The 27436-nt window shown below is 41.5% G+C and overlaps 1 protein-coding gene across 2 annotated transcripts in view; it reads right to left on the bottom strand.

The window, feature by feature from the left end:
* LOC138520916 (cytochrome P450 2A6-like) overlaps positions 1-27436 on the bottom strand; it is a 368045-nt gene that overhangs the window by 42019 nt on the left and 298590 nt on the right. For both annotated transcript variants that reach the window (XM_069633343.1, XM_069633344.1), the window contains exon 7: positions 18675-18862. In XM_069633343.1, coding sequence (XP_069489444.1) covers positions 18675-18862 — 188 coding nt within the window. The remainder of the gene's footprint in view (positions 1-18674; positions 18863-27436) is intronic.

The following is a 27436-nucleotide window of genomic DNA, read 5'->3' as shown; positions in this document are numbered from 1 at the left end:
CTCCAACACACCCGTACAGAGAGATCTGCTGCTGAGGGTCCCACTGATTGAGTGCAACCAACTGATCCCCCAGAAGTTCAGATGTACTGAAGGACAACTCTTGTACATTAGGACATGCCCCATTTTCACCTCTATCCTTTGCAGTACATAAGAGTGGAGGGAACATGGGAGTCATAATCCCAATTAACCAGAGACGTACAGACTGCAGACCCCTGATCCAAACCATGTATGGTGCTCTGCTCATGAATTAAGGAGATCCATGCATCCTGGCCTTGCTCAACCTTTCTGCTAGCTTCAGTAGTGTCTACCATAATAAACTCATCAACGTCATCACTTCCAACCAAAGATACAAATGGACGGTCCCTCTCACAAAAAGACACCAGGTATTTCAGCTCTCTATTCACATATCATGACACCACCCTTAACCCAAGGATCCCCCACGATACATCCTCTCTTAAGTCATGTACATGAAAAACTGGGGAACTCCTCAGAAAGCTCACCATGAACATCCGCTATTAAAAAGATCACAGTAAAGGTCTACCTATCCAATCCTTCGTGTTAGTGCCTATCTGAAGGTGACAACCACAAACATGAAAGTCATTATACTGGGGAATGTCTTCAAGTATGCCACAGTGCAAGAATGCTTACAAGAAAGGATTCATGATTGAGTCTCACCCAAACACCCCCTGAAAAATCTCTGGGGATCACCATCAAAGGTCATATCTCTTTCAAAGTCCACATCGCCAAGTCATCCACGGCAGCATGGTCCCAACCTTTGGTTATCAGCTTACCATGGGGTCCCAGAATAATGATCCCTTTCTGGGGTTCTAGCCTCTATCCTGATACCCTTGAGATAACCCAACATTCTTAATCACTGGTTAAAATCAATTCACTCACATTACTCCCATCCTGAGGGAACTACACTACCTGTTCCTACATCATGCATACATTGTTATGCTCACCTGGGCTCTGCGGAGGCATTGGGGCACAGTTGCAGCCCTCCCTGAACTTGAATCACCCCCTTCAGACCTCTCCCTCAGTAGAAAAGCTGTGAGCGGTGGTAGGTGGTGATACTGCTCCTGTGAATTATGGAGGATAAGGTATCCATCCTGCTACTTCTGGCAGGGGCACGTCAAATGGGATATAGTTCCTTCACTGATCCCTGATAAGGATTAGTCCAGTCCAGCTGTGACTATGTTTCTCCTTACGATTAGTAAGTCTTTCTTGAGCTCTTGTGATGCTGTTCGTTCTTTTTAATGTCTTTATATGTTGCTCCTATTTATGCCCGCAATGTCTCTCTTCTGTTTTCTTCTCTTAGATGGAAATGTGTCCTCAATGCAGCTGTCAGACGCGAGACACGGCCGGATGGAAGATGGATGCTACCGCAATGTTCAACAGCAGCTAAGTGATGGTTTAAGGAAAAGCGCGAAGTATGGTGAAGCGCAACCTTAAATTGATTGTTTTTTCAATGTCTAACCTTGTCTTCTGTTTTTCCTTGCAGGTGCTACTGTTGACGATGGAGCGTGTCGTGCTGCGGTGCCAAGATGAAGATTTCGGTGTTCCGGAACGTGTAAAGATGAATATGAATACTTGGTTCGCTGAAGAGATGTACAGGTAAGAACAGCTTCCCCCTGTTGGTAAGTATGCTGGTAGGAAGCAGGATGTCCAGGAAGAAGGATCCTCAAAGGTAAGTCGGACCTCAGGTTATGGTGAGCATTACGCTGCTTGCAAGTGCAGAATAACGCGAAGCGTCTGTCTTGAGGATCGGGGCAGCTTATATAGCTGAGATCGTGGGCATGGCCATTAGAGCCAGCTTACCAGCCACACCCTGCCATTCCTAGAGAGTGAGCACGTGCAAAGGCAATCCATTAGCAGCCACACCGAAGAATACACTTGGACTGCTTAATGGATGGAATGTTCAAGGTTAATGCATCCTGCTTAATGAATGGAATGTTCAAGGTTAATGCATCTGAAGTGCTATGTCCATAATAAAAGCTTTTTGGTGTTAAATGGATGTTCTTGTTTACTTTTGTTCATGAGCCTGGCGCCAAAGGCACCAGGACAGTGTCCTCCCAGGTCTCCTTTGCATGCGACCCCTGCATGCCTGTGCCACTGACTTCATGACCATGACACGCATGCACTATCCTGCACCATCTAGAAGGCCATGACAAGGATGCTGCCCACTTGGCCAAGACAAATGCTGCCCCTCTGGAGGCCAGAACAGCAAAAGAAAAAAGCACATAATCAGACTGTAGTCCAAAAAATTAAAGAAGGAGCAAATGAAAAAAAAAAAAAAAAAAACAGTCTAAGATTTCAGAATACAATTCCATCAGTTATCAGAGTGGCCCACTTGCTCGTGCTTGAAGGAAGGACCTGAAGTGACCACTTCTCAAAGAACACCTTGTATGTCAATTATTGCTGAGTTATTCAGTGCTCTCTCACTCCCTCTAAAGCACCTTGCACCCGGTAAAGTTACTCCTTCATTGAGTGCCAACTACCGCTTGGACCTTGGAGGACCTTCTGAGATCTCCTTCAAAGAGACCAGTGCAACAAATGAATGGATCTAAAGATTCTTCACCTTCCTCTGGTATGCAATGTAACAGCTGTCACATGGGAGCAATGCCTATGCAATGAAGTAATGCAACAAGTAGCACACTCCATGCTGATCTGAACATGTTGCTGTGCCTCAACTGCATGTCCACAGCAATGAACCCCTGTTTGAATGAGGGTTCTTCTACATCATTAAATAATCCCAAAATTAGTGATACCACTGACCCAATTTCTGTGACTGTCTAGTGAGTCCAATTCAGTGCTAAACATGTTTGCATAACACACCCTTCTCAATCACGAATGATTGGCAGCAATTTATCAGACGTCTATCTACTGTGCAGAGACAAAATGCATGTTTATTGCAGCCGAAATAGTGCTACTGGGATACTTGGTCTGTCTTTGTCCTTAAAAATGTGTGCTGTGGTTGAATCCAGGGAAACACTGGTAGGAAAAACTGATCCTTTGTTTCTTTTTGTGAGCATGAAGATTGTGAGCTTGTGAGTATTACTTCTCTATGAAGATAAACATGAATTAACCATTTCTTTATTGCTTATCTGGTAAACCAGCATGTTGCATTCAGCTTGTCTGCTGCTTTGAGTGTAACAGTAGGATGCACTGATAAGTCAACCTTTGCTAGACTGAAGAAGTATTATTACCATTCAGGGGGATACAAGATTAAATGTGTGTTGTATTTTCACTCACAGGTAAAATAACTCAATGTCAAAGTGTTATCAGGTCTTGGGGAGAAACTGGGATTCAATAAATATAGAGCTGAAATAAATCAGGCTCTGTCAGATCAAAGCATCAACTCCAAAGGAATGATTATTTCATTTTCCATATTATGGTAAATAGTGAATTGCTCTTTAAGTAGAGTTATTGTAATATTCACATTTTAAAACACAAATGCGTTTCTAAAGATACACAAAAATAAATTATACATATTAGGTTAAATGGAAGAATGACTTGATGAGAATGGGAACATTAGTACCTTTTAATCTACAAGACAGAGGGGATGTAAACTATTTTATAAGTCATTGAATGAAGAGAGAATTTAACTAAAATATGACTACAATTATAATGTCAATTTCATGTTGTGTTTAAGAGAAGTATGTTACTTATTAGAAAAGTATAAATGCTTAAGTATTAAAATAACGCGTCTGATGTTTGTAATATGGCAAACTGGAGAGAGCAGCTTGCTTGTGTGGGTCACTATTTCACGGCCAGGGCAAGCTGACTAAAGGTCACCTATCTTAAAAGATATGCATCAGAGTAAGCAGGGTGGGTGGTGGAGTAGGTGGTTTTCTGAATAAACTGCTGAGCCAACCATTATGAGAATTCAATGGGAAAATGGGGCCAGGGTCTATTCGACTCCATTGGGGCTCTGGTCAATGTCCATGCCCAGATCCCTGACTAGCATTCAGGGTGAGCGGAAAAAAAACAGTGAGGCCTACAGAACCCAAAAATATGGGTATCCAGTGATAATGTCACCGTGAAAATGGAAGCCAGGTGGCGACATTTCCCTAAAAATGCACCCTCCAGACCATCAAACACTTTCCCCAAATATTCTAGGTTGGGAGGTAATATTATATAATTTACCGCTCCTAGAATTTTAGGGGCAATGAAAAAAAAGCTGCCTACCTGGCTACTGTTTCCTAGTGACATTATCAGATGGAACCAAACTACGAAGGAAGAATGAGGCAAAAGGATTAGCCACATAGGATCTGTGGAGCAATCAATGACTGGAGAAACCGGAAAGTGAGAGAGGATTGTACCATACTCGGAAGTTGGTGGAGAGGGTACTGAAGATGTTGAGTCCTTTCAGAGGAAGAAGAAGACAAGCACAGCAACAAGAACAGAAACCTTTGATAAGTGAAAAATCATGTTTACTAAAGCAGCCATTGATGCATAAGAAAGCTGTGAGTATTGGGAGGAAATATAAAGTAGAACTGTTGCAAGTTTCAATGCCATGATATCAAAGGTGGGTGTGTATTAGAGTGCTAACTAAGGGTGAGGAGCTTGAAGGCTGTTAAAAGGCAAGAAAAAACAACACTAATACATGTTGGGAATTGTACTGCTGAGGACAGCATAGACATTCAATGAAACAGAACTAATACCTATTGGGAATTATGGTTCCTGACTTACAGAGCCATTGAAATAAACAAAGCAAATGCATGTTGAAAACTGTATGATATGATATGATATGCTATGATATGATATGATATGGCATTTATACCGCGCCGATACACAAGTGTTTCAAGACGTGACGAGGCAAGGGAGGGGGAACAGAGGGAAGACAGAGACAACGATCTTTCTAGGCCAGTTGACATTGAGATCGCGCAAGTGCAGGGGAGGGGGAGAGGGAAAGTGCGGGGGCGAAGGGGGAGAGGGCAGTGCAGTACATAGGATCGACAGTAATAATAAATAGAATGAATAAAAACAGTAGGTAAAAAGTGTGGCCAGCTTAAGGCAAGTGTAGGTGTAAGTGCAGACATCAAGTGTCAAGAGCTGGTGGGGACTGTAGTGATACAAAAACATCCCCCAAGTGCAGGGGTTGCCTGGGAGGCAGAAGTTCAGGTGTGCAGCTGGCAGGAGGAAGCCTGCACCCAAAATCAGAGGGTAGCCAAGTGACAGTGCAGTTTCAGTCAGGAGTTCAGCAAGGGAGAGGAGGAGAGAAAGCAGAAGCAAAGAGGAAGATCTTGAGGTGCTTCCGGAACCAGAGATGGTTCTACTCAAGTTTCAGGGAGACAGGGAGGCTGTTCCAGAGGGAGGCCCCAGCCGAAGAAAGAGATCTACCACCAACTCGTTGCTTGGAGAAGTGACTGATCCTGAGGGAGTTGGAGGCAGATGATTGAAGAGCAAGAGAAGGAGGATATTTAGGAAGATAGAGTTGAAGGTATTGAAGCCCCAGGGCCCAGAAGGGCTTGTGGACAATGCAGAGGGTTTTGAACTTAATCCTCGCAGTCACTGGGAGCCAGTGCAGGGATTTCAGCCCTGGAGAGATACGATCCCTGGGCTTGAGGCCAAGGACAAGTCTCGTAGTCCTGTTTGGTATGAGTTGCAGAGGTCGGAGAGTAGAAGCAGGCAGATTTAGAAAGACGCTGTTGCAGTAGTCCAGCCTAGAGAGAACCGGCGCTCTGGAGACAGTGAGCTTCTGGGGGAAGGAGAGGAAAGGAAGAATGCCTCTGAGGAGGTGCAGCTGGTAGTGTGACTTCTTAGAGACATCAGAGATGTGAGGAGAGAAGGAGAGTGTGGAGTCGAAGATGACCCCAAGGTTTTTAGCCTCACAGATGGGAGAAGGAAGAGGGCCAAGAGAGACCAGCCAGAGAGTGATAGGAAAGAAGGAGCAGGTGTGCTGATGAAGAGAATCTCAGTCTTATTGGCATTAAGGTAGAGATCATTGGTGGCACACCACTCCTGGATAGCGGACAGACAGTCAGAGATGAGAGAAGGAGAAGAGGTGGTGGAAGGGAGCCTGAAAATGAGCTGAGCGTAATCTGCATAGCACTGAAAGCTGGGGTAGAGAGCAGCAATGCGGTGGGCAAGAAGTAGCAGGTATTGGTTGAACAGCCGGGGGAGAGGTTAGACCCCTGGGGAACACCACAGGTAGCGATAGAGATAGAGGAGAGGAAGGACCCCAGTTGGACCTGGGAGGATCGATCAGAGAGGAAAGAGGTCAACAAAGCCATGGCCTGATCATTGATACCCAGGTTATCACGGAGACGGTTGAATAGGATGGCATGGTTGACGTGTCAAAGGCAGAAGAGAGATCAAGTAAGATGAGGACACAGGGGGTATTGGAGTCAAGGTTTGAGAGCAGATCTTCATAGATGTTCAGGAGAGCAGTTTCCGTGCTTCTGGCAGCTCTGAAGCCAGACTTATGGTCATGGAGACAACCAACCGATTCAGTGTGAAGATTAAGCTGGGAGATGGCTAGCCTTTGCAGGAGTTTGCCCAGGAAAGGAGTGATGGAGATTGGGTGGTAGTCAGCAGGTCAGGAGGGGTCAGCTGAGGATTTCGAAAGAAGAGAATGCACAAGGGAGTGCTTCAGGGAGGAAGGGAAGACTCCAGTGGCGAAAAGAGTGGTTGCAGAAGTCGGTCAAAGCAGGAGCCAGGGTGTCAATACACTCCTTGATGGTTTTAGAGGAACAGGGGTGAATCTGTTTTGACAAGACTTTAATAGAGCAGACTTGTCTAGAAACCTTGTTGGGGGAGAACAGGGGAAAAGCAGAGATGGAGGGAGGAGGGGTGGCCACAGAAGGTTCAGAGGAAGAGCAGGGAGTAGAGGGAGGAAGAGAAGGAGAGGAAGAGAGGGAGGACAGGGCGACCTGAGTTTTAGAGATGAAATGAGAATCCAGGGCAGTGCAGCAGGCCTGGGAGGGGACAGGAGAATTAGAGGCTGCAGCAGGATTGGCCAGCTCCTTGCAGATTTTCAAGAGTTTGGCCGAGTTGTTGGATGCCGCAGGGACGTGGGATTGGATGAGGCCTCTGTTCTTGTAGACAGAGAGCCGGTATTGCCTTTGGAGCAGGCGGCAGGCCAGTTTGTCAGAGGATGTACAGGAAGCACACCATTTCCTCTCAGCCACCCTGCACTTGCGTTTAAGAGTGATGAGGTCTGAGCCGTACCAGGAGTTGCACTTGGCTTTGGGCTTCAAGCGGATCCACAGGACAGGGGCAAGAACATCCAGAGTATCAGATATAGCAGAGTGGAGCATAGAAGGGGCTGTGTCAGGGTGTGAGTCAACCGAAGGGAGAGTGTGGGAGAAAGTGGTGGCAAAAACCTCAACTAACACACGCTTCATGGGTCGGATAACTGAGAAGTTAGGTGGCAGTGCTGGAGTTGGCTTGGCCTGAGGGGAGGAGCGAGTGAGCTGGGATGAAGGGAGAAAGTGATCTCTCCAGGAGAGAGGAGTGGTGAGAGGGATAGAAAGGGGAATATCTGTAGAAATCAGAACATGCAGAGTGTGCCCTGCAGAGTGAGTCGGGCCAGAGAGGAGGATAAAGAGTGAGAGAGAGTTGCAGAGGGTATGAAAGAATCCAGAGGAAGGCCAGGATGCATCCAGGTGGATGTTAAAGTCTCCAAGAAGGAGGAGTTGAGTGGTCAAAACCAGGAGGGAAGACGATAGGTCTGCCCACTCAGAGAGGAAGGAGGCGATCTGACTAGGTGCTGATAGATGGTAGCCACAGCAAGGGAATGGCTAGGAGAGAGAGAGAAATCCTGCAGAGGAGGCATTCAAAATGCAGAGTAGGCCTGATCAGGAATGACAGAGGCAGGAATCCACTCTGGGAAGATCAGGGCTACACCCCCCCCCCCAGAATGATTGGACCGTGGTGCAGAGAGGATCTTGTAGCCGTCCGGGAGGAGAGTGTCAAAGCTCGTGACAGAGCTGCCCGTGAACCATGTCTCGATGAGACCAAGCACATCGAGGTCAAGTTCTTCAAGGATGTGGCAGTTGTCAGAGGAGTGTTTGACAGCTGAGTGAGAGTTTAGAGTGGCAATGTGGAGAAGGTTACCATCCTTGAAAGACTTCTGGGGAGGGGTACAAATCATAGGTATGCCTTGTGGAGGTATAGAAGAAACCTGATGGGGCAGAAGAGGAAGGAGGAGAGGGCAAGGTAGCCAAGGAGGAGATAGCAGGGGAAGGGAATGTTGGTCTGAGGGCCTTGGACCAAGACGTTACTATACAGGTAAACATTAATGATGATCTTAGAGGAGTGGAAGGAGGACAGGAGGACCTCCCACCGGGTGCCACCATTAATGGGAGAGGAAGAGAAGCGAGAGAGCACAGAGACCACATGAAGAGTCCATAGGTTTCGCGAGGGAACGACAAAGAGGATGTCAGTGAGGGTTTGCCTGGGGGAAGCACTGGTATAGGTGTCAGCGATAGGGAGGCCTGGGTTGGAGACCAGGATGTCTTTTTAAACTTCTTCCTACCAGATTAATTGAGGAGAGCAGGATAGTCGATGGAGAAGCAGTTAGAAAAGATAGGAGAGACAGAGAGCACCATACAGTAGGTAGGTAGGCAGAGTAGAGAAGTGGAACAGAGGGGAGGATGGGGGGCGGGGAGAACACTAGGAAAGGACACAGGGATGGGCACAAGCAGATGAGACATGGAGAGATAAGATGAAAGTAGACAATTGAGCAAAACGACAAGAGTACAGACAATAGTAGAACTGTTTGCTAGATAAACGCTTTGCTAAGAAGGCAAAACCAAAGACGGCACTACTTTCACAATGTAGTTTAAATACCAGAGAAAAACACACCTATGTCTGAGGGTCCTGTATAGTGGGAGAAAGGCCTACGTTCCACAATGCAATATAAATACTTTCACAATGCAATTTACGTACCATTGAAAAACACACCTAGGTCTTAGAGTCCTGTATAGCGGGAGAAAGGCCTAGGTTTCACAATGCAGTTTAAATACGGCCAGTAACCATAGTGTTATTTGAGAGTAGCACAGGCTAATAATCATAGTATTATTGTAGTGTAGGTAAGGTTGATGTGGCAGGGTTTTCAGGGCAGAGTGATGGCTCTATTCCTCACACGGGCCACTCCTCCCTTACTAGTGGCTGCTGGTTGACAGCTGACCACTGGCTTCCCCGGCTGACACCTGCAGACACCATCAGGAGCCGCCTCTGTGGGAGCCGGCCTTTGCCTAGGGGCCCTTAGCCATAGGGGCTGGATGGGCAGAGGGCTGCTCTGGGAAGGTCAGTTAAGACCAACGATTTAGCCTATCAGAGATGGAAGGCGGAAGGGAACGGGGGTGAAACAAGTGAGGATGCCAGGCCCGTGGGTCTCAACAAGGAAAACAACAGCTGAAACAAGGCCCAGGAGTGTCAGGGCACTGACCTGTGCTAAACGCCAAGAAACACAACAAGCTTAAAAGCCACAATGTAAGAGGGAAAATACAACCGCAATTTCTATCCTGACAACTATAGTAATATGGTTCTATGTTATTTCGTTGACCACTTTTACATTGTGGGACTTTTCATCGCCAACATTTTTATTTATTTATTTTTTTGCCCCCTCAACCCCCCTTACTTAAATAATCATACCCCAACCCTTACAAACACCCACCCCTAAAAAAATATTTAAAAAAAAAATGTTGGCGATGAAAGGGTCGGCGATGAAAAGTCCCACGATGTAAAAGTGGTCGACGAAATGCATGTATACCAGTAATATAAGGCATTGAACAATGCATGTTTAGTTACACAAGCATACCTGCTACACAAGTACGGACTTATAAACCTACGCCACAGACACCTATCCCGTCTCCCATTTCTCTTCAAACTTTATTTACCACCCATGTACTCATGACTTTGATTGATGCAATATCCAATACCTCTACTAGCGTTACAGATTTTCTTAAAGAACTTGATATTGTACAGCAAAATGTGTGTATTAAGGAACTGTCCAGGAAATCTAAATTCTCATCAACACTTCCGCCTCATAATATTATTGATACATTTTATCAGGCGGTGTTAAAGGATATCCATCATTTGGAACACTCTATTTCTGGACGCACATTTAAAGTGAATTGTATTTTGAATAAACTTGAAAAAGTTGCAATCTATCATTTGTCTCATAACGAAGATTTGATTATTAAAGAGGCTGACAAAGGTGGCAATGTGGTCATAATGAATAGGTGTGACTACATTGCCATGGGTATACATCACTTAGATTCGGCAGGTTGTTACTTAATCTTTCCGCACAATCCTCTACATTCTATTTATGAAATGGCTAATGCACTTATTTTTAAATGGCATAAATTATGTTGTGTAACTGATGTTGAAAGGAATTTCCTCACAGTTGATGGGCCCATCACGCCCACTGTATATTTTCTTCAGAAAATCCATAAGGCTTTCTCAGATATACCTTAGGGGAGACCGATAGTTAGTGGAGGCGGTGGGGTACTTGAGCCAATATCCATCTACATTAATGAATTTTTACTACCAGAGGTATTGCGGACCCCAAAATTTATTAGAGATACCATGCACATTTTGGAAATGTTAGATCACCTCAAATTTAACCAAGACTGTTGGTTGGTTACCTTAGACGTCAAAGCTCTGTACACGTCAATAGCTCACCACAAAGCATTACAAAGTGTTGATTCTTTGTTTCGAGAATGTTCTGCTTCTTATTTTGAGCATCTAGTAATGGTCAAGGAATTATTATTATTTACTTTGCAAAACAATGTTTTTGTTTTCAATCAGATGTACTTTAAGCAATTGATTGTATAGCCATGGGTGCAAGCTTTGCACCTGCACTGACGAATGCTTTTATGCATTGTTTCGAGCAAACATGTGTGTTTTCTAAATCCATGTATTCACCTTTTATTTATTTGTGGAAACGTTAAATCAATGATGTTATTTTAGTGTGGACTGGTACAAAAGATCTTCTTGTTGAATTTGTATCATGTTTAAATGATAATGATTGGGGATTACAATTTACCTCAACCTTTAGTCAATCTCATATTGACTTTTTGGACCTTTCCATAGAACTAACTGCTGATGACCTAATTACCAAAACCTTTCAAAAATCGACCTCAGTGCATGCCACGTTACATGCAGAATCATGCCATAAAAAACATGTCATTGCCAATATTCCCAAAGGGGAATTCATTCGTGCTAATTTGAAATTGCTCCCAATCATTGGATTATGATCAAGAATGTGCTCTTATCAAATCCCGGTTTTTGAATAGAGGTTAACATAAGAAGTGTGTCGAACAAGCATCAGCCACAGTACGTCAGGTTAAGAGAGCGGATCTACTGGTGCCAAAAACTTGGTCTAAATCATTAAACTCTGAAAATATCAGGTTTATCACAAGATATAACTCTGATAGTCACAAAATACATGCTATTTTAAGTAAACATTGCCACTTGTTACATCTCGACAAAGACATCTCAAATTGGTTGGACACTAATGTCAGTGTGATTTACAGCAAAGGTACATTCCTTAACAATGTATTGAGTCCATAATTTATGAGCACCTTATCTATACCCAAGACTTGGCTCAATTCCGCCAGAGTCCTTGGTTTTCATAAATGTGGTGTTTGTAATATGTGCAACTTTACATTTGAAACATCCGCAGTCTCTTTTGGGCTACGAGGTAATCATGAAATCAAGTCTTTCATCAATTGCAATTGTAAGTTTGTAGTGTATTGCATTATATGCACCTGTGGCCTGAAATATATAGGGAGCACTATTTGCCCACTTAAAATTAGAATTTGTGAACATCTGGCTTCCATTGGGAGCCAAGCTGCCAAATACCCCCTTGCCTATCATTGGCAAAAATCTCATCAAATGGACTGCAAAAATGGCATTCGTTTTGTGGGGCTGTGCAAAGTGTCATTGCCCCCACGGGTTGGTAACCTTACACTAAAATTACGACAATTGGAGGCCAAATTAATTTGTAAATATCACACTGTTTCTGAAGGACTTAATTCGGATCATGAGTTTGCCATATTTTTATAATTCATATTTCCTCTGTTGGGGTTGACAAGTGCCTTTAATTATCCTTTTGGGGGGATCCCCTCCTGTAATTATATTCTTTTTTTACGTGTATTATTACTGTGCAATGTGCCTTTATTTGTAATGTTGTTCAGTAGCAGCACACTCAGGCCCCACACACTTTTTTTAGTGCATTGGAATTGTTGGTTTATTTAAATACCACTTAAATTATTAATGACTAGCTGAGGCTTGTTACTTTTAAATTAATTTTGTCTCTATAAAAAATAATTAAAAAAATATAAAAAAATATAAATAAATAAATTAAAACAAAAAACAAAAAATAAATTCACTCAGCAAAACATGAGTAATAATTGTTTGCTAAATTCTCCTTTTTATTTTTTGGCTAATTTGGGCTTATGGACCGGTTTCACTAAATTGGGCTTTTCTAAAGGTGTGTTTAGTTCACCCAACTTGGCGATCCTTTTTTGCCCCTTTCTGTTTGTCTTACTTGGAAGGCCATGCATTGTGCTATACTGCATTCCAGTATATTTACTCCTACCTTTCTTTCGTGCATTGTGCAATGGTAACACAAGTAGACTGAAACAAACGGTCATTGAGGTAGGTCTGTTTATTTTGCTCTCCCCATGTTGTAGTTTTAACTTTTAATTGGCTTTTTTGGTTAACCAGTTAGGAATTGTCCACAGTCCTTTTGAATCACAAGTTAATTGGAGTTAATCTAATGGGTACTTTGGTGGTTTTTTTAATACTAATTTGAGATTTATTTTCTCTGTCTGGTTTCTTTGGCTAAATTAGTTTTCCGCAACTGCGAGGCATTTCGAGGTATGTTTTTACTGATTTTATTGACAGCATTACGGTTTGTTTTGGTAACTTACGTAATATTTTTCTGCAATTGGCTTTCCAGTAATTACTTAATCTATCTGCCTACAGAACTGTATCTGCCATTGTCCTACTTTAAATGTGGAGTTCTTATTGCTGCAACCTAAGGTACTTATTTTTGGAATACATTAGAGTCTTTGATTTAAGACTTAGCTTACTAAGTGGAACTTGATTGCGCTGCTATGGCCAACTTTTGTTTCTAAAATTATGTTTCTTTTTCTCTTTTTGTTTGTCTGTCAACAGACTACTACGAATGAAATTGGTTAATTTGTGGTAACCTAATTTCTATTTTTTTACTTTTCTTACATGTGATGTACATGTGTTATATCTTTTGTGGTTGCATTGTGCCCTGGACTGCTTGCTCACAACTTGTGCCTATGTTCTTTATGTAACAATTCTTTGCACCAAAAAATCATGTGTATGTTTTATTTTTAACTTTACCCAATTTGTATGGAAATGATGTACTATGCAATGTAAGCCTCTGATGAAAAGCTGTACACAGCTTGAAACACGTGTCAGGCTTCTCTTCGCACAAACAATAAAGGCTTCTCTTTGCACAAACAACTAATTTTAATTTCTTGGCGCAGTGAGACTGGGAACATCTTTGTTTTTCTTCATGTTTAGTTATAGCTGTGTTTTGCAAAATGTTCACAGTAGCTCAAGAAAATATCTAATTATTTGTAATGAAACCTCTTGGGAAACATTAACAAGTGTGTGCTGTATGATAAACCCTTATTCCTAGTGGATGATAAGAGGCAGGGCTGTGAACCTAGTAGCAAGGCAGTGAACAAACCACTTTGTGTTTGTTCATCATAAAGGCCATGAAGTGTCCACCTTTAAAGGGAATTGTCCGATAGTCAAATGTGTGATTTTATTCGTGTTATCCTAAGAATTCAAAGCATGTCTCACTTAATAAAGGTATTGACAGGTATTTTGTATGATGTCAACCACATGGAACCTTCTCTACTTACCCACTATCCTGCCGCATGACCACACACAACGTATTAGTCAAGGTATTCAGGAGCATTGACTCCTTCTAGTTGTCTCCTTGGACCACTCTATATGGAACTGTAATGAGCGACATCAACCCACAACACTCTATGCCACGTGAACCATAATCTTGGACATCATGTTTAATTTTTGCTAAACCAATCCTGTTCCCCCGCAGCACCACACCAACCAGCTCTCTTCTCCCTTTCTTACCACTAATCACACAATGACCATCTCATACGGCATTGAGATACTTACGAACATACCAGTGCAAATGAGTAATGTCACTGCACACTTCTGTCGTCCCCCCTGCCAGAGGATAACCTGACTTCACAGCACTAACTTCCAATCAATTGATCATGGGCTCCCCCATCTGGATGAAACACTTGCCCGAGTGCCTCCACCACAACCATCCATTGAAAACCATTAGAACATCCAGGACTCCATTATATCTGTCCCTAATCTTTAACACTTTAGGATTCCCATCTGTTATCCCCTCTATTACAATAACAGTTCCTGGCCCTTTTTCTTGAAGGCCCACATGCTTTAACCCCCCCCCAAAGGAGATGACTGTGCTGCACAATTCACGACCTGTTCACATTACCATACATTACTTTACATGATAAACAACATTTAATTTCATTTCATTATGTTTATACCAGCGACTTTAGGCCATGGTTAAATGCAAGAGATTACTGGTAAAGAAAGTTATAATTTGAACACAGTTTTAATACTGGAGTTTAAGTAGGTTTTTGTTTGTACTTCTGAGTAATACATTCCCTTATTAGCGAGTAATAGAATCAATTAGGCTAAATTATAAAGATGGTCAATGCATCTCAATATTTACTGCACATATGAAAATATATCTATGTCAACATTGGCGCCTTTGAGGTCCGATCCCAAGATGGCAACCGTACATTTGCCAGACATTCTGCGCTGCCAATCCCAGCATGGCGGGCGTGTCCTTCCGAGTGCCAGGATAACAGAGTCCAATACAGCAGGGACAATGCATTGCAACTTGCTGTACTAAATTCTCCATCCGTTGCACTGATTCCCCCCAGTACCTTTTTGACATTCTTCCTGCCTTCCTCACCTCCTGTTCCTCTGCTCTTTCCTGCTCTCCTTACCGGTTCATATCTTCCTTCGGCAGTTCTGTCTGGTGTCCTCCTCCCCATTGAGGTTTGTGTCACAATGCCTGCCCCCAGAAAGCCAGACCAGGCCCAGCAACCCCGGAAGCAGGCATCATGCCACTTGAAGCATGCCCAAAAACCCCAGTTAGGGGCTATCTGGCTACAGTCCTGGTGCCTATGGCGCAAGGCTCATAAGAATAAAGTCAGTCCTGGCGCCATGGGCGCCAGGCTCATTACAGAAAACTTACCTGATGCAGACCATGCTGCATACCCACCTGATGCAGACCATGCTGCACGAAGCCACAAGCCAAATGAGGCTTACAGAGACTATTTTACCTCAGGGACTCCTTTCTTCTCGGGTGGGGCTGTGGAAGAATACTTACCTGGGACTTCTTCCAAGGCTATTTAAGCCCCACCCGGACAGCCACACGTGCTTCACGTTATTCTGTTTGCTGCAGCGTAATGCTCACCGTGTCTTCAGCAGCTCTGGTCTTCAGCCACACCCGCTTCAGCCCTAGAACACCTGGACCAAGAAAAGGAGAAGGAGAAGAGGTCAGAACAAAACCCTTACCTGAATCCTAGATCCAGCACATCGTCGATCTGGCAGAGAGAAGCCTTCACAGGTGCGTTGTCACGCACCTCGCAGCGCCGCGCTGAACTCACCATCCGGGGCTGCATTCCTTTACTCCATCGCGAACCCAGCATCTCCAGGCCGTTCTTCAACACCTGGGGGAGACAAGAACAAATAGGTGAGCAAGGGCAATTCAAACCACCCCCAAAAGACTTACCTGATTACCACAGGGGGGTACTCACCTCATCTCGGGTCGGTGCAGTCAATTCTGCATCACCGCAGCACCCCGGCCCCTAAGGGGAAAAAACAAGGACAATACAACCTAACCCCAAAGACTTACCTAATTTACCACAGGGGGTACTCACCTCATTTCGGGTCAGCACAGTTAATTCTGCATCATCGCTGTACCCCGGCCCCAAAGGGGAGAACCACAATAGAATTACCAGGATCTACCAATTGCCACTTGGAACTCTTCTAGTGGTTTAAATCTGCAACCTGCAAGGAATCTGGCAGAGTGAAGATCAGACTTTTGAACTCTTACGAACAATTGGACTTTAGAGTCAATACTGGAACTCACCAATTCCTCCATGCCAGTGAAGTAACTGGTTGTCTACGTGCCCTTGCGCTCGACGCAGGATGGAGAGCTCATCTTTCCCAATCATCAGGTGAGATTAAGAGGGGACTTCAGGAGTGTTCTGTGGGCAGACAAGGGGAGTGGGAAGGTGGGTTAACGCTCAGGTTACGGGAGGTTAGATAGATATTCGTACGAGCCCGACAAACGAAGCTAAGTGGGTCTGTTCAGTCTGTCATCTCAGCTCTACGTGTTACTCTGGTGGAAGCAACAGCGGGCCAGTCCAGATCGACACCCCCGTGGGAATCAGGTGAGCGTAACAGTTTGCAGCTCCCATTGCTTTCTAGGGCTTCTTCCTGTCCTCTCCAGTCAGCCTGCAGCTTCTCATGTTCAGATCCTGGAGACCTGGACTTGAGAGGGTTTTCCTTGTTTTTCCTCATGGGTTTGGCCCTCCTGATGACCTCCTTGCTGTCTGTTGCTAGCCAGGCACAAGGGGTGGCTACTAGAGGGGACAGACATTATCTCCTCTCCTCCCAATCCCTAACTCATGCTCCTGTAAGACCTGTCACTGATAATCTATCATTCCCACACATCCTTTTTGAGTGATATGATACTTGATCTGTTGGGTCATCAAGCACTACTTATGTGGACTTGATAGTCTCTCTTTCAGGAATGAATGCAGGAGTAGCATTTCCTGTTTGACAAGATCTTGCATGACTCTTGGATCACCCAATGTTCCTTACATCCAGGGACACTGGTGGAATTGTTGTGCACTGAGGATTCCTTCCAGTTGCGTCCAACCTACCCCTCTACCATCCCACCAACCACCATGTGAACCTTACTACAATCAAAAATCTGTGCTAATTCATATTTCAGATCGCTGGAACTTTGTAAAGGTGACCAGGTATGGGACTGACTCTGCCTCTGCTTTTAGAGTTGTTGCTTTATTCAGAACTTTCAGGAGACGTATTGAAAAAAGTGCTGCACTACTTTGTTTGTTTCTCAAAGGTGTTGTGTAGATAATAAGTGCCTGACTAAGGCTCATTTTAGCCCACTGTTAGGAATATTGTTTAGGAGGTTCACCTGTGTTTCCAGTTTGTCGCTAGGGCACGATGCCCTCAGACATTTCAGATCGTTTTTTGTAGTGTTTTGTATGTTTCCCAATTTTCTACAATATTTATGGACAACATTTATTCTTTAAATATACCTTGCAGAATGTATCTATCACTCATCCTTGAAATATTCCTGCTTCATTGTTGATTTGTAGTGGGAATGAGTTCTCTTGACCCAAACATATCCAACAGTTTCCCTCTATAATATGCCAAAACATTTTCCGACGACATATGATAATCATTACCTTCAGTCGTGGCTGGCCATGCCATGTTTTTCTTAATGTTCAAGCATTGATGCCATCTATTGGATACTTCTCACTGGTATATTCTCAAATGAAGGGTGAGTGATCACTTGGTAGCCATTGCTACAGTGTAAGCTCTATCATTTCTGTTTAAAAATAATCTGGCTAGTCATTAGTAACTGTATAAACTTCAGGGCAACAGAAATAACTAGATACTAGTTCAGTAATTCAACACTACATCTGTGTGAAAATACAATATGTATAGCACGTTAGTATGTGAAAAGTACAACATACAATAAACAAACCAATATCAAAAAGTGCCTTTTTTTACTACTTATTTTAATATGGCATTAAAATACATAACCGCTGGTTACTCACCTTTATCATTTACCGTCACAATTTCCACTGTTGCTCCCAACACACCACGCCTTGAAATTCCATTACCTGCTTTCTCCAGCACTCATATATGACGCTGGCCCAATTCTTCCTATTCCACATTTCTCATTCCCATCTTTCTCGTGCATGAGTCATTTGACAGACTTTACTGTTTCACTTCGGTTCTCCCATTTGTGGCATTTTAAGTGGCATGAATATATTATGCACGTTCCAGCTTTCCTAACTTTTGCATGGATAAAGCACTTATATCTATGTTTTGACCAGTTTAACACTGAAATATAGCTCACAACTCTTACTTTTTAGCTAATAAATTAATTGTACTCCGACTAATTTCACTATTTAAACATATTTATTTATTCGAAAATATGTTTTTAAGTCTTTTAATAATGATAAGTGGTGAAGCATGTTATGATATTTCCCTTGTATATGATGCAAGAGATGGTTGCCAGTAAGTGAACTGTAGGTGAGGATGAAGTGGTGGGAAAGACAGGCAAGTGGTTGAGAAGGGAGCCTGTGTTGTGACAAGGGGGGGGGCGTGGATAATTGTGAGCAATTAAAATTCAGGGTCGAGTGGTAAAGGGAAATGGTGGGTGGAAAGTGTATCTACTGTCAGAGATACAGGCCAGGGTTGAGAAGAAGAACCATTTATTTTAAAGAAAATGCTAAATACAACCTCAAAGTATTACAATTTCAGATAGAAATGTGTACACTAAATTCTTCTGTTTCATTAATGTTGAGACTGCCAGAGATCTTATAGGGAATTAATACCTTGGGTAGCATAAATCCTCTGAAATTGGTGTCCTGTACCACCATGCGTGGAACTCCAAGTGGAATAAGGTCAGTGAATCTCTGAATCTCATGGATTACAGCATCTGTGTACGGCATCTTGCTCTTGTCCTCAATGGTGGGGATACGAGTTCGACCAATCACATAATCGATCTCCGCAAGAACCTTTTCTGTCATGAGGAATGTAAAAAATTATATAAGGGGATTTGGAATTCCTTCAATTGAGTTATATATCTTGCAAGTAGCTTCCGTTTACAGACAGTTATTCAAATCTGATTCATGGGTACAATTTGATTTTAATGACAGATGTCTTCAATAAGAACATTTCAATTCTACTTGTTAGACCAGCTAATACAGTCATAAGAAAACAATGATATGTACAGGTTGAGACACTGAAATGTGCATGTTGTTATGCTGTCAAAACACACATTGCATGCTCAATTTGTAATAAAAGGGTGCATCTCTTTTCCTATTAGTGTAGAGTCTTGGATCAGACAAGGCACTGATCACAGATTCCACATCATTAATGGGTCTGGGGAAGTACTTTTATATATAGCTTCACTTGTTAGAACTAATGACACAGATAATCTAGGGTGGGCTCTTAGATTCAATTTAAATCGTTAGTATTGTGTTTGTCTGTGTTATGTAATCGTTATAATCCTTGAAGATTTGTTTTTTAAAACATTGGTATTTCTACAAAATAATTTCATATATACTGTCCTAATCAGCAATAATGAACATAGAAAATTCCTCAATTCAATTCAATAAAAATCATTCAATGATACACATAGATTGCCCTAATCTCAACATAATCATATTTTGTATGTATAAATGTATTGACATCAGTGTTGCATTTTCCAGAGAATAACTCCCATCATCATCATTTACAGAAAGCCTTCCACTGTACACATATTGCATGGCGAAATCTGTATTCTTTTGTAAAGAAAACCTTTGTACGGGTGCAAATTTAACAAGTTTATGGTGACACCTTCATTTTAAAATTTGAAAGGGTTCAAGCAACTCCCTTTCTCAAAAGCATACATGTTTCAATATGTTAAAGGTGACGGTGGGTGTTTGTTATTCCACTTCACGTTGTCTTTCTGAGGACCTATGACTCAAATATGCCTGCAATTAATCTATTGTAGTATTTCTATTTTATTACCATCTCACATTCCTTATGTGATGGTAGAGGCATCTAGAACATTGATTACAAAAATAATTAACAATTAATTTGTTGCATTCATCACACTCGGTGAGTCACTTTCAACTTTGTGGACAGATCACACAGAGTCTACAAAATATGCTTAAGAAAATATTCCTATGTTTTTGAAACAATGCAGAGTTATTATTGATTCAACCGTCCCAATCTACTCTGCCTCACAGATTTCAGATCATCTCTGTCTGCATGTGATTTTGATGAAGTTGTTGGTCCTGTGTGTTCCTATGGAATTCATACATGTTGGCAACTAGGAATTCCAGTAAATGTCACCCACCATACACAGACAAGTCAAGTGGCAGTCCTTTTGGCAATATGTGTTAACTAATAAGTTTACCAGGGTACACGCCGATTTCCTTGTTAAAATTGCATTATTAACCGAAATGAATCCACATTGCATGGAGCAGACACCTGACATAACATATTCATGAGCTATTCCCACTGAGCTGTTTTCAAGTACGTTTAAATGTCCCATCTATTGATTCATATTGCAAAAGAGGGTGATCTTAGCGGTGGCAGAAATCCTTCATCAATACATTCTTCAGTTCATAGAACTCATCACTCAGCCCGACCAGATGCTGTTTGTTTAATGAAATAAGAATTCCATTTAATTGCACTTTAAACATTGAAGTTACTCAGGATTCAAGAGGAGACCTATCTTAATCAAATATTGAACCCAAAATAGCGGCCTTTTTGTGGAGAAGCCCAAAGCAATTTCACGGTCTCTGATTTCACAAGCACTTACTTCTGCCACATACAGACAAGGTTCTATTTCAGAGTAGCCCCATACCAGTCCTCGAGGGCCTGAACCACACCATGTTTCCTGTATAACCACTTGCTATGCAAATGACTGCTATTTCGATTCTCTATATTCATGTGGATATAATGAAAATATAGAGTGATTTGGCTCATGAAGACTACATTTAAAGCACCAGACTCTCCCCCACATTCCGACAATTCAGAAAAGAACTCAAGACCCACCTCTGCAAGGAGTCTCTCGTCCTCAGCACCTAGGCCATCACTTTGCCCATGCTCCATGGCCTGACAGTCGTTGCCCACCCATCTCCACCCCGTACAGCTGTAGCCCCATTCTCTGTGCCCCTCTGTTGCCTACTCCCAGCTGTGTACCTGGTCTGTTGTGACCCCTTGAAAGCACTCTGATATGCCTCTGTGCTGCTGTAAAGTGCTCCATTGTGCATCCGTGTTGCTGTATACCTCTGTAAAGCACTCCGCTGCTTATCAAAGTTAGGTCTGCACTCAATAAATACTATAATTACACTAGAATAGACTTGAAGAACTCTCTGCTGTGGTTCATGTGAAACACTGTTGAGGGACCGTCCTGCTTGTTTGTAGGAATTCATATGTGGCCACCACTTATCATTAGCCAAGTCTTCTTTGTACTCCTCTTCTTTATTTTGATGACACAACGTTTCTTGCAGCATGTTCCATTGTTTTCTATTGATGTTCACATTTGTACTTGTCTTAATCACAAAGACATAGGGTCTTTCTGAAATGGATCAGAACAAATGGATCCTTCTTAGAGTAGTTGAAGCACCTTGGGCTGGGAGCAATTTAAAACAAGCATTGCCAAGGACAGTAGTGTTGGCCTTTGCATAAGCATTACCTGGGCATTTCCTAGGCTTTTCAAAATTTCAGCTATTGCTCTCATATGTCCCAACTGAGAGCACTAGCATATATTTGCTTTGTTATTTTATATGTTTTGCATGCATGCAGTGCTAGATAATGATATTGGTTCATTTTTTGTTATTCTATATGGTTATAAAATAACCTTTACAAACAGAATAAAAAACAAATATATACAAAATATTATTCCTTTAAATTAACAAAATATATGATGAAATATAAAATAACCTCCTAATATCGGAACAAAGAAGAAGAGTTAAAAAGTAAAAGAAGAAAACTTCAATAATTCCCATGCAAACCTGTAAATTCCATTAATGTAATTGAGGGCAAAAAAAAAGGAAAAAGGGGGGAACACTACAGCGCAGGCTGGAAAGAAGAGAGAGGGAAACAGTATTCATGTAATGATGTTACTTCTTTCTAATACCTGTACCGTCTTTATTGTGAGCGCCGTTTCATACCCCGAAATCAGTCTATCCCAGAACATATCTGAAAGTATACCATCGATCTGTCCACAAATCTGGGGAAAATATCTCATCTCAGCAGCCAAGTCCCCTCACAATCCATCAGGAGATGTTTTAGAGTTTGTTTCGCTGGATTCTTGCATGCTGGTTATTAGAAATACTTTCATGGACCATGCTGCACCATCTTGTATGTGAAATTAGCAGTCATTCATACATGCAGTCATTTGGAGAAGATTCACTGCAAAACATTTACCACCAATCAGTTGGTCACATGACTAACAAGACCAGGCCTAGTGTAGCTGCTTAATTACATTGAACAATTCATTAGGCTTGATTGTCTGACTTTAACATGGCGACTGTACTGGATATGTTCCCTCCAGCTCTGGAGTTGTGTTTTTTCCATGCTTGAAACCATGGTATTTGAAGTCTGATTTCCTTCTACTACAATGAGTTATTTTCCTATTGAGCCAAACATGAGCATCACAATCATAGAGCGCATGCTCAGTTTAATTCAATGATTCCATTTTGCATTGATTTGAAAAGCACCGTCCCTGCACGTATCTTGGGTCCATGTTGAACAATTATGATGATCGCCTTCTAGTAAATAGGTTTCACACACGTTAACCACTAGCGCACCAAAGGTCACTAAACTGTTTGTAGTATATCAATAGCAACGTCCACGGGATTACTGTCTCTGTAGTCTGCATTTCAATAGGTTTATTTATTTCTAATATGTCCTGTCACTCTAGACTTGTCATGTCTGAGGCCAAATTATTTACCATTTATATTGGGGATAAGAACACCATTGGACATTTGAATCAAATTCAGAGACAGAAATGTAGAGGCCCATTATTTAGATACCAAAGGTGGCCAGGCGTAAAAACACCCCACTCCCCATCACGTATCTTTGCAAGCGCTTGCCATAAAATCTTTGAACCCTTTAAAATGAACTTGTGGACGAAGATCGACTCGACTTCACAGGTCTTCTAGTGCCAAAACCCCTACCTTGCATTTGTCCAATTCTTTATATATGCAGCTACTTAATGCTCCAACATGCGAACATGAAGTTTGTCTTTCTTGCCACTGACTCCATGTAACCCAGCAAGCAAGTGGCCTCACCCTGAACTATGAATAGTGACAGCTTTTTCCCCTTTTTCACTAAAAGCACTCACTCCCTTTGAAAAGGGGTATTTACAAGAACACAACCTGCCTCGTGCAAGCCTTCCTCTGTAAGATGACTCTCTCTTTTTCTCTCTCTCTCTCTCTCTCTCTCTCTCGTTCTCTCTCTCTCTCTCTTTCTTTCTCTCTCTCGCCCTCCCTCTCTCTCTCTCTCTCCCTCTCTCGATCTTTCCCCCATCTCTCTCTCTCTCTCTTTCTCTCCCCTCTCTCTCTCTCTCCACATCCAATTTCCAGCCAACTGTTCAGGCCAAGGTCCTCTCACACATCAATGGATGACACACCCAACTCACCTCTTTGCATACCTCCCTAGACCATCTGAAAGTTACATAACAAGCCCCAAACCAAATCACAAGACATTTTACCCATTTAGCCCAAGACATCTTTTTTTTTATCCTTTTCAAGGTCCACTGCACAATCTTCATAGTGGCTTTCTAAAGAAATTAAAGTACCTAGCATAGAGCACGAAATATGACCTTCTGCGTCTTGGAAAAATGTGTATTTTATGACTTTTTCTAGACTTCCTGCGACTAGAAAAAGAAGCTTCTAGGCAAAACACTCTGCGTCTAGCAAAGTCCATGCTGTCCAGCTCATGGAAGGGGCACTGTAATGCTGAGCATTTACTTGAGGAAACAGAGCAGTCCAGAGAGAGATAAGACTTGAAGAGTTCATGAACTATTGCAAATAGCAAGAACACGCAAAAGAAGAGCATTCAACCGAGTGAAAGCGGCACCTGAGAGGACCGCACCTGCAACACACACAGCAGAATAATGCAACTACTAGTGGATCACAGAGTGCCCGCTGACACATAAGGAGGTTATGATGTGAGTTTGCTAGCGAAAAGGACTAGTCCTTGCTGGTGTACTGCCCCATTGACAGTAGACAGGGACATCAAAATGAAGTGATTTGAAATCAGCAGCCAATGTAGAAGACACAGAGTGGGTGAAGCATCAAAAGAATGTGGGCTCTTAGTTTTTTTTAAAACTATTTTGCCTCTCTACAAAATGACTGGCCAAACCTAAACTGATAAAAAGGGGATCATTTATTAATTAACATACAATTCATTCACTGACACACCTGATACGTTTGTTCGAATTTGGTTAATCAGGCTAGAGAATGGTCTATCAGCTTACCCATTTGAAGTCCTGCACTCATGATACTGAATTTACTTTTTTTAACAGCTAGTTGATCCAAATTTTAAGACATTTTAGGAGAAAGCTAGGGAGTTATGGAAAATGTACATATTTGCATATATATATATATATATATATATATATATATTCAGTGAAAAAACGTTGTTAAAGGGACGTTATGGTTAAGTTGCGCTACTAAAAACCTATGAAATTCAGTGAAAAAACTTTGTTAAAGGGACATTATGGTTCCAAGTAAAACCGAAAAACCCTTGAAATTCGCCAGTTATGGTAAGCTAAGCAACCATAACTCACGCCACCACGGTGCACTGCTAAGACTAACACCCAGGACATCAAAGATGACATCACAAATGTCATTGATGTCATCACTGATGACATCATATGTCTGGCTCCCCCTTTTTTCCTTTACTGACATATCTAGGCCACATGGTTTTCTTCAGTAACAGTCAGGAATTAAAAGTGGAAAAGATAGTATATTTGTAGATATATCCTTCAAGTATGTTCTTACAATAATTCCCTTAGGGTCCAGTCATATCATATGAAACATATACATAGGGGAAGACACAAGCTTGAAAGACAGCAATCCTTTCTGTGCATTAAAATAATCAGTAGAGTTGTCAGCACTTTCTGATAGTTCTGTTGTTTTTTATTACTGTACTTTCCCTGTATATGTTCCTATTTTTATATCTTGTATTCACACTACTTTCCTTAGAGTCCAGGCACATCATGTGATATATATATATATATATATATAGGGTAATAGGGTAAGTAGCAGGTTTGAAACAGAGCAATCATTTCTCTGCATAAAGGTAATCAGTTAGGTTATGAACACTTTTTGCTACTACTGCTGTTTTTTTTCTTACTTCAATTTCCGTGTATATAATCATATTTGTAAGTGGTGTTGTCTCTTTGTGTTTTGTCTATAATAATGCCATTATGTAGTAAGTGGTTTTTTTATCTACTTATCACATGTTTCACAGTATGCAAAAGTCTAACATGAAAACAGTTATCATTTCACTATTCAACATGGCAAGTTTATGAATATTGCACCTCCATCATGTATGCTGCACACAATGCCTATGTTTCTACATGAGCACCTTAGTATACTGGATGGACGAATTAGCACTTGATATTTATTCCAATGATCCTTGACTCTTTTTTTTAATTAACATTACAATAAGAAACCCTTGTACAAACTTTTCATGAAAGATAAATGCACATGTGATGTCATCAGTGATGTCATCAATGACATTTGTGATGTCATCTTTGAGGTCCTGGGGTGTTAGTCTTAGCAGTGCACAGAGGTGGCGCGAGTTATGGTTGCTTAGCTTACCATAACTGGTGAATTTCAAGGGTTTTTCGGTTTTACTTGGAACCATAACGTCCCTTTAACAAAGTTTTTTCACTGAATTTCATAGGTTTTTAGTAGCGCAACTTAACCATAACGTCCCTTTAACAAAGTTTTTTCACTGAATTTCATAGGTTTTTAGTAGCAAAGCTTAACAATAGTAACTTTGACTTTATGTACATGTAATATGGAACATACTGAACCACCACTACTGAATGTGATGTCCGCGAACTTTTTTGATGTCCGCAGACATATTCGGACAACAGTACCACTACCTAAAAAGTCTGGGGGGGGTATGTTTAATTGTTATATTACAACATGATAACATTTAAAAAATGCACAAATTGGTACACATGCATATTATATGTAGTAATACATAAGAAATGTAACCCATATATGTACCGCACTAACCATTCATTTAAATACAATATGTTCTAAAATGGAATATACCAAGAGAAGATAAATTGGCTTCCAACATAATTACCTCACAGACACTACACAACTAAGATCAAGACCAGACCTACAGAGTACTCTGAACATATCTTACCTGAAATAGTAAGTGTACACCATTTTACTCATACCTTTATAAACTTTCTGTATTAGATTAAAAAAAATTATTATATTTTATTATTTTATTATATATTTTTTTCTCACAGAAATGTCTAGTACTAAGGAATGGCTAGAGGAGCACTTCCCGCATGAAAAAATTTCAGAAAATAGTGAAGATAATGGCACACACTTTACAATATAAACCATTTAATTGTTATTATTTTATATATATTTAACATATATATTTCTTTTTGTACAGAGCATACTAAAATAGAAAATATCTCTGAAGAAACTGTTATGGAAAACACGCTTGACAGCTTAAAAGAAAAAATGGATTTATTTTTGAGCACTTTTAATAATTTGAAAACTTATGTTGAGGATCATTTTAAAACAAAAACCTCATACCATTGTCCCACATGTACTTGTCCCCCCTCACCATATCCCAGTCAATTATCCCCAAACCCTCTCCATAATCCAAAATGTTTTGATGAGACTTCCATCCCTTCTTCACCTGATACCAATCATGTTGAAACCCCTAATTCTCCTGTTTTTGTTGCAGTTTCTGCCTCACCTTCTCTGTCATAAATTATTAATATATGTGAAATAAAGTAAAACGTTTATATTGTGTTGTAATTAGTTCCCATTTTTTATTTTTTAAAAAACAATGTAGATGTCCGCGGACAGAGCAGGTGTTCTGAAATGTTCGTAAAAAAACGAAAATGGAGGTGTCCTGAAGAACACTATACCTGTCCACCCTGTTTGCTAGCAAGTTGAAACTGTTCTAAGAACCCAATTGGTGTCCTGAAATGTTCGTAATTAAACGAAAATGGAGGTGTCTTAAAGAACACTATACCTGTCCGTACTGTTTGCTAGCAAGTTGAAACTGTTCTAAAAACACAAGCGGTGTCCTGAAATGTTCGTAATTAAACGAAAATGGAGGTGTCCTAAAGAACACTATACCTGTCCGTACTGTTCGCTAGCAAGTTGAAACTGTTCTAAGAACCCAATTGGTGTCCTGAAATGTTCGTAATTAAATGAAAATGGAGGTGTCCTAAAGAACACTATACCTGTCCGTAATGTTCGCTAGCAAGTTAAACTGTTCTAAGAACACAATTGATGTCCTGAAAAGTTTGTAATCAAACGAAAATGGAAGTGTCCTAAAGAACACTATCAGGGTAATTCATGGAATTTCGCACAAA

This window comes from Ambystoma mexicanum, chromosome 13 (genome assembly GCF_040938575.1).
Source record: "Ambystoma mexicanum isolate Mex_15411 chromosome 13, UKY_AmexF1_1, whole genome shotgun sequence".
NCBI lineage: Eukaryota > Metazoa > Chordata > Amphibia > Caudata > Ambystomatidae > Ambystoma > Ambystoma mexicanum.
The sequence above is the reverse complement of the archived record's forward strand: the minus strand, read 5'-3'. Positions and strand labels throughout refer to the sequence as shown.